The sequence below is a fragment of the Hemitrygon akajei genome, chromosome 13 (assembly GCF_048418815.1).
Source record: "Hemitrygon akajei chromosome 13, sHemAka1.3, whole genome shotgun sequence".
Classification (NCBI taxonomy): domain Eukaryota; kingdom Metazoa; phylum Chordata; class Chondrichthyes; order Myliobatiformes; family Dasyatidae; genus Hemitrygon; species Hemitrygon akajei.
In genome coordinates, this window is record NC_133136.1 from 6238516 (window position 1) to 6251496 (window position 12981).

Consider the following 12981-nt stretch of genomic DNA (forward strand, 5'->3'; position numbering starts at 1 on the left):
AGGCCAACGTGCCACAACCTCTTTTTATGACCCTATTGATCTGTGATGCCATTTTCAAGGAATCATGGGTTTGTATTCCCAGAACCCTTTGTTCTAGTGCCCTCAGTGCCCTACTGTTCACTAATAGAATTCTCCAACCACTGTCTTACTGTGCAGTCCATATAAATCTCTGCTGCTTTACTTTAATATAATTATCATTTCTATTACAGATATCATGACAGCTTCTCTTCTGACTTGGAGTGGCTCCGGGACAAATATGGGGACTTAGATGAGGTGCAACGAGATCCACGTGCTATGTTCAAAGCTGTGGCAGAGGATGTGCAGGTCGACCCACGTAAATATTCACAGAGCAGCTCAGAGAGGCTCCTGGAGCAGTCTCACACGTCGATGGACCGAGTGTGTGAAATGGACTACGGACGATCGTGCGATTATAAAATTGGATCGCCCTCATACCTGGATAGACTACTCTGGAGGGACAACAAACCCCATCATTACTCTGAACCCAAACTTATTCTGGATCTGTCTCATCGGAAAAGAACAGCAACTGCCTCGTGTGTGGCTGTTTCTCTAGATGAAGGAAAATCTGACCTCCTTTTGAAAGTCTCTGACTATAAGAATGGGGGTCCTTTGAAAATTGATTGTTCCAGCTCTCTGCCAAACATTCAGGAAAGGAGCCAGCCGTCATCCCCGCGCACTTTGGCATCTTCAGAAATATCAAACGGGGCAGGCTCCCAATTTGATTTTGATGTCTTCATCTCCAGAGCTTTGAAGCTGTGTGGGAAACAGGAAGAGCTAGCCGATAGCAAACTGAATGATTTGAATGGTACTTGTCTGCCAGAACATACCAATGAAATAGTGCAGACCGAAGTTAATGAGAAAGAGAGATGGTAAGATTCAGCTTTATTGGCTGTTTCTGGAATTACGGCACTTGTGGTTTCACTTCAGAAAGGTGACAGCTCAACAAAACAAGCAGAACATCCTAATGGAAAATAACCAGGAAAGTTAGTTCTTGGAGATGTTATGGGCTTGATTCATTCCAATCCAGGATCGCTACTTCACCCATTGGAAGGTAGCTGGTAGTGATGCTTTTAGAAATATGAAAGCTTGCAATTTTTTGTGTATTCCTAGACAATATCACCAATGGTTTTATACCAGCAGTGGCCACTTTATTCAGTACCTCCTATACCTAATAAAGTGCCCTCTGAGTACATGTTCATGATCTTCTGCTGCTGTAGCCCATCCACTTCAAGGTTCGATATGTTGCGTGTTCAGAGATCTTCTTCTGCACACCACTGTTGTAATGAATGGTTATTTGAATTACTGTTGCTTTCCTGTCAGTTTGAACCAGTCTGGCCATTCTCCTCTCACCTCTCTCATTAACAAAGTGTTTTTACTCATAGAACTGCCACTCACTGCATGTTTTTTTTGTTTTTCACACCATTCTCTGTAAACTCTAGAGTAGGGGTTTCCAGTCTGGGGTCCATGGACCCCTTGCTTAGTCCATGGCATAAAAGTCTGGGAACTCCTGATCTGTAGACTGCTGTGCATGAAAATTCCAGGAGATCAACAGTTTCTGAGATATTCAAACCACCCCATCTGGCACCAATATTAGAGTCACTTAGATCATATTTCTTCTACATACTGATGTTTGGTCCGAACAACAACTAAACTTTTTGACCATGTCTGCATGCTTTTATGCACTGAGTTGCTGCCACATGATTGGCTGATTCGATATTTACATTAACAAGCAGTTGTACCTAATAAAATGGCCACTGTGTGTAGTTCTCTGACTGAGAAAACCCGATAACATTAAGTGACACATATTAAATCTTTGGTTCATGTTATTGAATTAGGGGCAATAACATGGTGACGTTTTTTATTTTCAGAATTTAAATCCTTTTTTTTACTTGATACATTGTCCAGTTGTTACTTTCTGCTGTTCTGTTCTCGGTTTGTATGCGGAACTTCTGAAGTGAATATTTTATGTCTGCCCCACTTCCTATGCAAAGCCTCCCGAATACCTTCCATTTCAAGTTCAAACTGAAGTTCAAATTCAAGTTTATTTGTCATTCAACCATCCACATGAATACAGCCAAACAAAACAGTATTCCTCCGGGGCCAAGGTGCAAAACACAGACCAACACTCACACTCAGCACACAGCACGTGTAGTACGTATAATTACAATAGCAGAAAAACATACTGTCACAAATACTATTTTAAAAATAATGATATAGCCCAGGTCCCTGAGTGTCATGGCCTGTAGATTGCTGGTGCCTGAGATGTTTGCATTCTTGCCTACCCCTTCAACAAGAATCCCGATGGGTTTTATTCTGGCATGGCTTTGAGCGCAGATCATACACACAAGAGATTCTGCAGATGCTGGAAATCCAGAGTAACACACAAAATGCTGGAGGAGCTCAGCAAGTCAGGCAGCATCTATAGAAAAGAGCAAACAGTCGGCGTTTTGGGCCAAGACCCTTCTTCAGGACCGAAAGGAAGAGGAAAGATGCCAGAATAAGAAGTTTGGGAGGAAGGGAAACAGGACAGCTAGAACGTGATAGGTGAAGCCGGGTGGGTAGGAAAGGTAAAGAGCTGGAGAGGAGGGAATCTGATGGGAGAGGAGACTGGACCAGAGGAGAAAGGGGAGGAGGAGAGGCATAATAAGAATGTCAAAGTTTGGAAATTCTACCAGGCAACTACAATTGAACTTTAAATAATAATAAAAATTAGTACGAGGGTAAATTCTAGGCATTATGGAACTTAGTCTGAATGATTTGTTGCCAAAATTCCTTAAACTGCATAATTTCTATCTGAGCAGCTGAACTGCACAGTATCTGCTGTGTTAGCATCAGCCCAAGAGATCTCATTCAGCATTTATTTGTTAATTTTACAAAATGATCTGTACTAATTTATATTTTCCCCTAAGTAGAGTTAATAGGACCTGATGTTTCAATCCCTATGATAAGTCAGCACCCTTGATGTTGGCAGTGGGTTTGGAGTGGTGACAAGGAGGGTAGGTACCTCATCGGGGTCATCAGGTGGGCACCCTCCTTCTTTGATGCTTCGTTGATAAGCCCACGACGTCTTCAGAGGGCTCACCGTGCTACCTGGCATCCCAGATACACCCTCCTCAGTTCCATACCCTCCTGTCTTCATCTTGCAGCTCTGTTGTTATCTTTCCTTTTAACCCAAATCCAATTACTGCTTTCTTCTGCTGCATTTGACAAGGATTTTATTGCCTGTTGGAGTGAATAGCCCCTCACCCCCATCTTCTTCAATAGACTGGTCGTAGATGTAGCCATGAATTCCCTGCATCACACTTCTACAGGGAAAATCTTGGTCTTCCAGCCATTCTGGGCAGCTTCAGTTGCTAGTTCAGAGTACTTGGTCTTTTTCCTCGCTTCTTCAACACCATCTTCCCATGGTACTGTCAATTCCACAACATATGCCAGCTTAGCTGTTGTGGACCACAGGACCATGTCTGGCCAGAGTGTTGTAGCTGCTATTTCTGGGGGAAACACAAGCTTTTTTCCGAAGTCCACGTCCATTTTCCACTCCCGAGCAACCTGCAGAATGCTTACTGTGGATGTTATATGGTGCTCTGGAGGTTGGCCTGCTGGTACAAATCATGTGATGTGAATATTTCTTGCCGATGTTTGTGGGAGAGCATTTGTGGTAATTCGCCTCTGTTCCAGGATTGATGCCAGCTGTCTGAGAACTTGGTTATGCCGCCTCTGACTGAGGCTCGTGGTGCATCCTGTTAAAATGAGCCTTAGTGATCCAGGTGCTTGACAAAGAGAGCAAGTGGGGTCTTCTCCCCACCACTGGTTCAGGTTCTGGGGTGTAGGCAGGAGGTCATAAGTGGCTCTGATGACAAAACTTAGCCGAGATGCCTCCATCTCCCAGATGTCACACCAGCTGAGTTTCCTCTTTTCCAGGCTCTCCCAATTAGTCCATTGGCTCTGCTTGGCCATTGAGATGGTCCTGGTGTGTCACTCTGCCTCCTCCTGTCTTCTCACCTCCTCCACCATGAGCCGTTTCTTCTGCACTGATGTTGCCTTGTGCCATTGAGGAGCCTTTGGGAAAAGCCCGAGCCCGGCTCTCCCAGGTTGGACCTGGCCAACCACATCCCTGAAGCGAAGAGCAGACTTGGCGCTCTGAACAGCTTCAGATGAGGTCCACTTCCTCCCGGGGGGGGGGGGGCGCTGTTCGAATAACACTATCTTCAGATTCAGTGAGGGTCATGACCAGCCTTGCTTTGTGCATTTGAATTCTTCTACAAGACTTGTAATTGGTAATTCCAATTAGCCGTTCCCATACAGTCCAACAGGACTTAAGCATCGTGGAAGTCCAAGCCACTGCTTCACATGTGCGCTGATCACTCTTTCGAGCTTTTCCAACTTGTTGATGGGGATTTCATACACTGTTAAAGGCCACATGAGTCTTGGGAGTATGCTGAACTGGAAGCACCACAGCTTGAGTTTTCCTGGCAGCAAGGTCTTGTCGATGCGAGCTATGTACGTGATGGTATCATTTTTGAGTTGTTTAAACTGCTTGGTGTCCTTGAGCTTAGCATCATATCAATGGGCCAAGCTCTTCACTGGCATTTCTGACACAGTTGGGGCAGGTGTTCTGTCAATATGAAATCTTTGATCTTTGACAATGGAGATGCTTCTGCACTTGCTGGACTTGATCTTCATCCTCGCCCATGTGATGTTTTGATTAAGCTTTCCCAGAAGTCTGTTGGTGCAGGGGACAGTTGTCATCAGTATTGTTATATCGTCTATATAGGCTCGTATCGGTGGTAACCGTTGACCAAACTGTAGCCGTTTTCCTCCTGCAACCCATTTTGAGGCTCTGATAATGAGCTCCATTGCCACAGTGAAGGCCAATGGGGAGATGGTGCACCCTGCCATGATGCCTATTTCCAGTGGTTGCCGAGCTGTGGTGAAGTGTAATGTTGTGAGACAAACCTGCAGATCCTGGAAGTAGTGTTTTACCAGATTTGCTATTGTTGCAGGCACCTGCAAGAATTCAAAAGCAGTCCACAGCAGGGAATGAGGAACTGATCTATAGGTGTTGGCCAGGTCGAGGAACAAGACATGCAGATCCTTTCCTTCTTTCTTAGACATCTGGATTTGATGCCATATGAAGCTGGTATGTTCAAGGCATCCCGAGAAGCCTGCTACACCAGCCTTTTGGATTGATGTGTCAATGAAATGATTTTGTTTTAGATACTTTGTAAGTCTTTGCGCCAACATGCTAAAAAAGATCTTGTCTTCTATGTTCAGAAGGTTTATTTGGCAAAGCTCTTTGATGGTGGACAAATTCTTTTCTTTTGGGATCAGAACTCCTCCTGCTCTTCTCCAGGCTTTAGGGATCACTTGCTTTTCCCACGCAACCTCATGTTTCTCCAGAGAAATTTCAGAACATCTGGGGCGTTCTAGTAGACACAATATGGAACACCATTAGGGCCTGGTGCTGATGCCGACACTGAAAAACAGAATCAAGAGTTCATGAAACCAAATGGTAATTTTGGACTAAAGGTACATAATAGAACAGGATGGAAAAAACATTTCAGTTACTGACATAAAGCATTTTTATAACGAACAAAGTAAATTCAAAGTTACTACCAAATCTAAAAAAAGTTCAAAGTAAATTAATTATCATGGTACATTAATATCACCAAATACAACCCTGAGATTTATTTTCTTGCAAACTCCACAGTAAATCCAAGAAACACAATAGGATCAATGAAAGACCGTACATAACAAGGCAGACAAATAACCAACGTGCTAAAAGAAATAACAAACTACAAATAGAAAAAGAAACAGGGAAAAATAGAAATAATCATAATAATAAATAAATAAGCAATTAATACCAAGACCATGAGATGAACAGTACTTGAAAGTGGGTCCATAGGTTGTGGGAACAGTTGGTTGGGGTGAGTGAAGTTATTCCCTCTGATTCGGGAGCGTGATTGTTGAGGAGTATTAAATCTTCCTGAACCTGGTAGTGTGGGTCCTGAGGCTCCTGTACCTCCTTCCTGATGGCAGCAGTGAGAAGGAAGTAATTTTGTTTTGATATGGTATATTTTTATTTAGACTAAGGACGGTGTAGCATAGTGTAGGGCGCCATGGTGGCGGATAGAATGACACTATTACAATTCAGTGTGTCGGAGCTCGGTGTTCAATTCCAACACTGTCTGTAAGGAGTTTGTATGTCCTTCCTGTGAGCATGTGGGTTTCCTCTGGGTGTTCTGGTTTCCTCCTGCAGTCCAAAGAAATATCAGTTAGTAGGCTAATTGGTCATTGTAAATTGTCTCGTGATGAGGCTAAGATTAAACTGGGGATGGCAGGGCTTGCTGGTCTGGAAGAGCTGTGTCTCTATCATTGTTCCATTATAATGATCCATTGGGAACATCAGTCATATTATTCTCATATCTATGTCTAAAAGAACTGTAATATCAAAGATCATTATACACGTGTACATGTATTAGGTGTTTGCTGTGGTGTGTTGGTGAGGGCACAATGTGGAACAAAAAACAACAGAATTCAATAATGATGAATAAAATGATGCATCATTTCATATCTGTGTAAGAATGAAATGTTACATCACTGTGATGTCACTGTTTTATATTTCCCTTTCATACTTACCACAGACAAATTTAATCCAACCCATTTTGTGTTTACTTTTTTAAACATTTGTTGGTCATTTTGGGGGAGTTCCTCCAACAATTTTTGTGTGTTATTGGGGCTTTTGCTGTTTAAATATCCCATTTTGCTGTAATCTAGAGTCAAGCAAACTGGAAAAAAAAAAGAAAGAAAAGATGTTTCTGAAATATATGCTAAAACTTCAGATATTTTTCAATACAGTTCCCTCACCATGGAGCACTTTAATACAGAAACAAGCCCATTGGCCCATCTAGTTTGTGCCAAACTGTTACCTAGTCCCATTGACCCACACTTGGACCATACCCTCCATACCCTTCCCATCCAAACTTCTCTTAAATGTTGCAATCGAACCCGCAACCACCACTTCCACTGGCAGCTTAACTATACTCTCACTACCCTCTGTGTGAATAAGTTTCCTTTCACATTCTTCTTAAACTTTTCACCTTTCACCCTTAACCATGACCTCTAGTTCCAACCTCAGTGGAAAAAGCCTGCTTGCATTTACTGTATCTATACCCCTCATAATTTTGCATACCTCCATCAGATTTCCCCTCAATCTTCTACATTCTAGGGAGCAAAGTCTTAAACTATTCAATCTTTCCCTGTACCTCAGGTCCTCCAGTCCCAGCAATAACATCATAAATTTTCTCTGTACTGAATAATGTTTATTTATTAATCTCTGATTTACAAGATTTGTAAAATTAAATTATATATTGTTAATAGGGCACAGGAGTAGAACAGTATGTTGCATTTTACTCTTCTAAATCATCTGATCTACTATGTCCCATATTACAGAATACCTAAAATGTTTGCTTTATGGATGCTGCCCAGCCTGCTGGGGATTTCCATTAATTTTTGCTCAATTCTAGTTTTGCAAATTATACGCAGGAGGTTCTGCGGATGCTGAAAGTACAGAATGACACACACAAGATTGTAGATCAATCAGTAAGAAATATTCAGAGCTATCATCACTGGGGGTACTTAATGGTCTGGGACTAAAGAACATCACAGAATCATTTTCGTTATATAATCCTGCTCAAACTCTCAAGTCTTCTTCTGCTTGGTTGTTTAAATTTAAACTATCTTCCTCAAAAGATAATTGGCAGGTCAGCTTTTTTGAACTATACTCCTAAACTATGGAATTCAATACCTAAAACTATGGGTATCACGATAGCGTAGTGATGATTTACAGTACCAGTGACCCGGGTTCAACTCCTGTTGCTGTCTGTAAGGAGTTGGTTCATTCTCCCTGTGACTGTATGGGTTTCCTCCAGGTGCTCCAATTTCCTCTTAAGGTCCAAAGATGTCCAGGTTGGTGGGTCATTGTAATTTGTCCCATGATTGGGCTAGGGTTAAACTGGGAAGTGCTGGTCTGCAGCTCTAAGGGCCAGAGTGGCCTTTTCTGTGCTGCATCTCGATAGAGAAACAAGGCTTGCAGACCTAGTTGACACCTTGAAATGCCAGCTAAAACCCTATTTATTTAACCTTGCTTTTAACCAACATCTTCATCTTTTATTTTCATGTTTATACTTTTATTCCATTGTAAAGCACTTTGAACTACAGCATTTATATGGAAAGTGCTCTATAAATAAAGTTATTATTATTATTTCAGTTTACCACAAGCAGCTCAAAGGAGTGGAGAGTAGTTAACCCCTAGTGATGGAGACTTGTTGAACATTACCATACCACTTACACTGGTATCTTGTTGAATTGAGCATGTGTTGTACATGACTCTACTGAAAGTTCAAAGTAAATTTCTTGTCAAAGTACATATATGTCACCACATACTACCCTGAGATTTGGGGGGGGGGGGGGTTTGCAGGCATTTCACAGCAAAATAAAAAAATACAACAGAATTTACAAAAAACTATTCATAAATGCACAAACAACCAATGTGCAAATGAAGACAAACTGTGTAACTGTCCAGTTGTAGATTCCTTGAAGTGATTCTGTTGGTTGTGGAGTGTGTTCAGAGTTGTCGTGAGTGAAGTTATCTACACTGGTTCTGGAGCCTGATGTTTGAGGGGTAATATCTGTTCCTAAACCTAACTGTGAGGTACCTAAATCTCCTGTACCTCCTTCCCTTTGGTAGAAACAAGAAGAGAGCATGGCCTGGATGGTGGAGGTCCATGATGATGGATTCTGCTTTCTTGTGGCAATGCTCCTTGTAAATGTGCTCAATGGTGGGGAGGGCTTAGCCTCTGATGGGCTTTCCTGTTCCTGAGCATTGGTGTTTCAGGAGCTTGATGGTTGCAGGGTAATAACTGCTACTCAACCTCAAAGCATTTTCCAACTGAATAAAAGATGTTTTAATGTCAAGAAGACATTAATATGCCACAGTTTTAGAGTGAATTGATGCAACAGAATTGTTGATTTATTTGTCACAAATATATTGAGTATTACAAATTATTATGAATATTTTGGCTACAAGAAAGTTTCCATACACAAGAATCAGTAATAGCCAGTTGCTTTCTTGAGTTATAGTCATAGAACACTACAGCACAAAAGCAGCCCCTACGACCCATCTAGTCTGTGCCAAACTTGTCCCATCTACCTGCATGCAGACCACAGCCCTCCATACTCTTAATATCCATGTATCTACCGAAATTTCTCTTAAATGTTGAAATCAAACCCACATCCACCACTTTGCACTGGCATTTATAGTTAAATAATTCTACATTTTCCGAGATTCTTCTTTATCTGGGAGAATTCTGAACTACTTTCATTTGCTTTATATTAGTATGAACATCAGCCAAACACTTGGGATACAGGACCCTCCAAGTGCTGTATGAATTTGTAAGGTACGAAGCCTACAATAAGTAATGGATATGGCTTTGTCTATCATGGGTAAAGCCCTCTCCACCACTGAGCACATGTATACGGAACATTGTCGTGGGAAAGCAGCATCCATCATCATGGAACCCACTGTCCAGACCATGCTCTCTTCTCACTGCTGCCATCAGGAAGAAGGTACAGGAGCCTCAGGTTCAGGAACAAGATTTTCAATCATCAGGCTCTTGAACCAAAGGGGATAACTTCACTCATCTTCACTCACCCCATCACTGATCTGCTCTCACAACCTCTGGACTCTCTTTCAAGGACACTTCATTTCATGTTCTCAATATTTATTGATTTTTTTTCCCTTTCATTTTGTTTTTGCACATTTTGTTGTCTTCTGTACATTGTTTCTCTGCATTTTTGGGTGAAGTTTTTCATTAATTCTATCATCTTTCTTTTATTACTATCAATGGCTACAAGAAAATGAATCTCAGGGTTGTATATGGTGACATATATGTACTTTGATAATAAATTTACTTTGATCTTTTGTAAACCCAATGAGCTCAGAATATCTTGGGCGTAGGAATTTAGACTGATTGTTGTGCCTTACTGCTGTCATGTTGGGCCTCAATTAGGTTAGGATATTGTTATCATGGGTAGAAAATACGTAAGAGTTGTGCAAGCAAGTGGCAAAATAAATCTTAAAATGTAATTGAAACAATTATGCTTTGCAAGAAATTAAATAGTAATGTGCTTCTTTTAATGAAAATGGTGGCCTTAAAAATGAATTTGATTTACTAAAGCAAATGGTTACCAGCTCAGGAGATCTGCTTAAATATGGCCTCAAAATAGTTTTGCTATATTTTATTATGAAAGTAGGCCTGCAAATGGGATAATATCACTTTAAAATGGAAAGAATTAAATATCTTGATAATGCACTGTATAGTAAAATTTATATTTAAGATCAGTGACAGAAATGAATGTTTTACACAACATTGTAATTCATGTATAAGACAGAATTTCAATGTGCATTTTATAAACACCATGTTAATTGACTCAAAATATGAGATGGAAAGAATGCGTTGTGGTTTTATTTTTAAAAGCATTTACTGTATATTCTTCATTATTCTTGATTTATCAGGATATAAGGGTAAACATGTAAATCCCTCCAAAAATAAAGATAATTTTTTCAAGAATATGTCTTCTGCGCTGAGCCTAGTGCAATGGTTTGATATGGTACACTTATGAAAGACACGCATCCAAAAATTTACACACGAGTTTCTGCAGATCAACACATACTAAATGCTGGAGGAGCTCGGCAGGCCAGGTAGCATCTATGGGAAAAAGTACAGTCGACGTTTCGGGCTGAAACCCTTCAGCAGTACTGGGGAAAAAATGCTGTTGGAAATCCATAGCAAAGCACACAAAATGCTGCAGAAACTCGGCAGGTCGGTGGCTGTTTCAGGCCAAGATCCTTCATCAGGACTGGAGAGGAAGGGGGAAGATGCCACAATATGAAGGTGGGGGAGAGGTGCAGGGTAGCTAGAAAATGATGGGTGAAACCTGGTAAGGGGCAAGGTAGGTGGGTGAGGGAGGAGGGAATTAAGTGAAAAGCAGGTCATGATAGGTGAAAAAGGTAAAGCACTGCAGAAGGAGGAATCTGATATGAGAGGACAATGGACCATGGGAGAAAGGGTGGAGGAGGGAAACCAGAGGGAGGTGATGGACATGTGAGGAGAAGATAAGGGGCAAGAGGGGAGCCAGAATGGGGAATTGAAAAAGGGAGAAAATTACTGGAAATAAGAGAAATTGATGTTCCTGTCATCAGGTTGGAAGCCACCCAGATGGAATATAAGGTGCATCTCCTCCGGGCTAAGAGTAGCTTCATTATGACAGTAGAGGAGGCTGTGGACCAACATGTCGGAATAGGATTGGGAAGTAGAATTAAAATGGTTAGCCCGTGGGAAATCATGCCTATTGATAAAGGTGCTCCATCTCAAAAATAACCTGACTGCGGTAGTGAATTGAGACACAGTTACAGGTGCCTCCCCCTTTACAAAGGTAGAGAATTCCTATGAAACCTTTCTTAAGCTGAAATGGCGTAAAGCGAAGAACCATTAATTTATATGGGAAAAATTTTCGTAAAAGCGAAAATCCTCTTTGTAATACGAAAACAAGTTACTAATGTAGGTCTTTTGTAAAAGGAAGTGGCATAAAGCGAACATTCGTAAAGCAGGGACGCCCGTATTCTCAATATGTACATTTGTCACCAACACGTGTGTGCACCAGCAAATGAATGAAAATTACAAGAGATTTCAGAGTGAACAATAATACTTTGTCCAGGAGTCTCATATATGTGTTTGAGGGTAAAGTCTGAACCTGAGTGACTATTCTTAGATTCTTGCAGTTAATCTTGAATTTACTCTTCCAATTCCCACATACAGCAAAGAGGCCCTTCAGCCCATCTAATCTGTGCCAAACTATTATTTTGCCTAGTCCCATTGACCTGCAACAGGACCATAGCCCTCCATAACACTCAGATCCATGTACCTGTCCAAATTTCTCTTAAATATTGAAATCAAACCCGTATCCACCTCTTCTGCTGGCAGTTGTTCCACCCTCTCACCACCCTCTGAGTAAAGAAGTTCCCCCTCAGGTTCCCCTTAAATATTTCGTCTTTCACCTCTAACCCATGACCTCTAGTCTCACTCTTAATTTATGATCTTTAGTTCTAGTCTCACCCATTCTCAGTGAAGAAAGCCTGCTTGCATTTACTCATCTATACACCTCATAATTGTGCATACCCCTATCAAATCTCCCCTCATCCTCTTACACTCCAGGGAATAAAGCTCTAACCCATTCAACCTTTCCTTATAACTCCGGTCCTCAAGATCTGGCAACATCCTTGTAAATTTTCTCTGTACACTTTCAGCTTTATTCACATCTTTCCTGTAGGTAGGTGACTGGAACTGCACCCAATATTCCAAATTAGGCCTCACCAGCATCTTAAACATCTTCGACATAACATCTTCAACTTCAATCATTATTTTAAAGATTCAAAGTATATTTATTATCAAAGTATGTATGCAGTATACAGCCCTGAGATTTGTCCTCCCACAGACAGGCACGAAACAAAGAAAACCATAGAACTTGTTCAAAGAAGCATCAAATCCCCCAATGTGCAAAAAAACCCAACAAATTGCGCAAATGGCAAAAAGCAAGTAAGATCAGAATATAAAACACCAAACCACAAAGTCATTGAAGCAGTCCAGGAATGTTCAGTTCAGTTCAATCTAGTATTGTGTCATTCGTTCAATGTGTCATTTTCAGTTCTACAAGAAATATTCATGTGGGGTCCAAGTCCAAAAGTCCTTGAAAGCAAATTGATTGGGTGACCCAAACAACAAATGTCATGTTATATATGATAATGAACGACTTTGATTCAAAATGAAGTGTATGGCTCACTTGCCTTTATTACTTGAGGCACTGAGTTCAAGAGCCAGGAAATCACGGTCTTTGCAATGCTGA

General features: G+C 41.2%; 1 protein-coding gene across 1 annotated transcript in view; it reads left to right on the forward strand.

Moving 5' to 3' along the window:
- Nucleotides 1-10649, forward strand: part of mapk4 (mitogen-activated protein kinase 4) — a 99292-nt gene extending 88643 nt beyond the window's left edge. Inside the window, exon 7 of the mRNA XM_073064083.1 lies at nucleotides 210-10649. Within this exon, the coding sequence (XP_072920184.1) occupies nucleotides 210-891 (682 nt within the window). The 3' untranslated portion in view covers nucleotides 892-10649. The remainder of the gene's footprint in view (nucleotides 1-209) is intronic.
- The last annotated feature ends 2332 nt before the right edge of the window (nucleotides 10650-12981 follow it).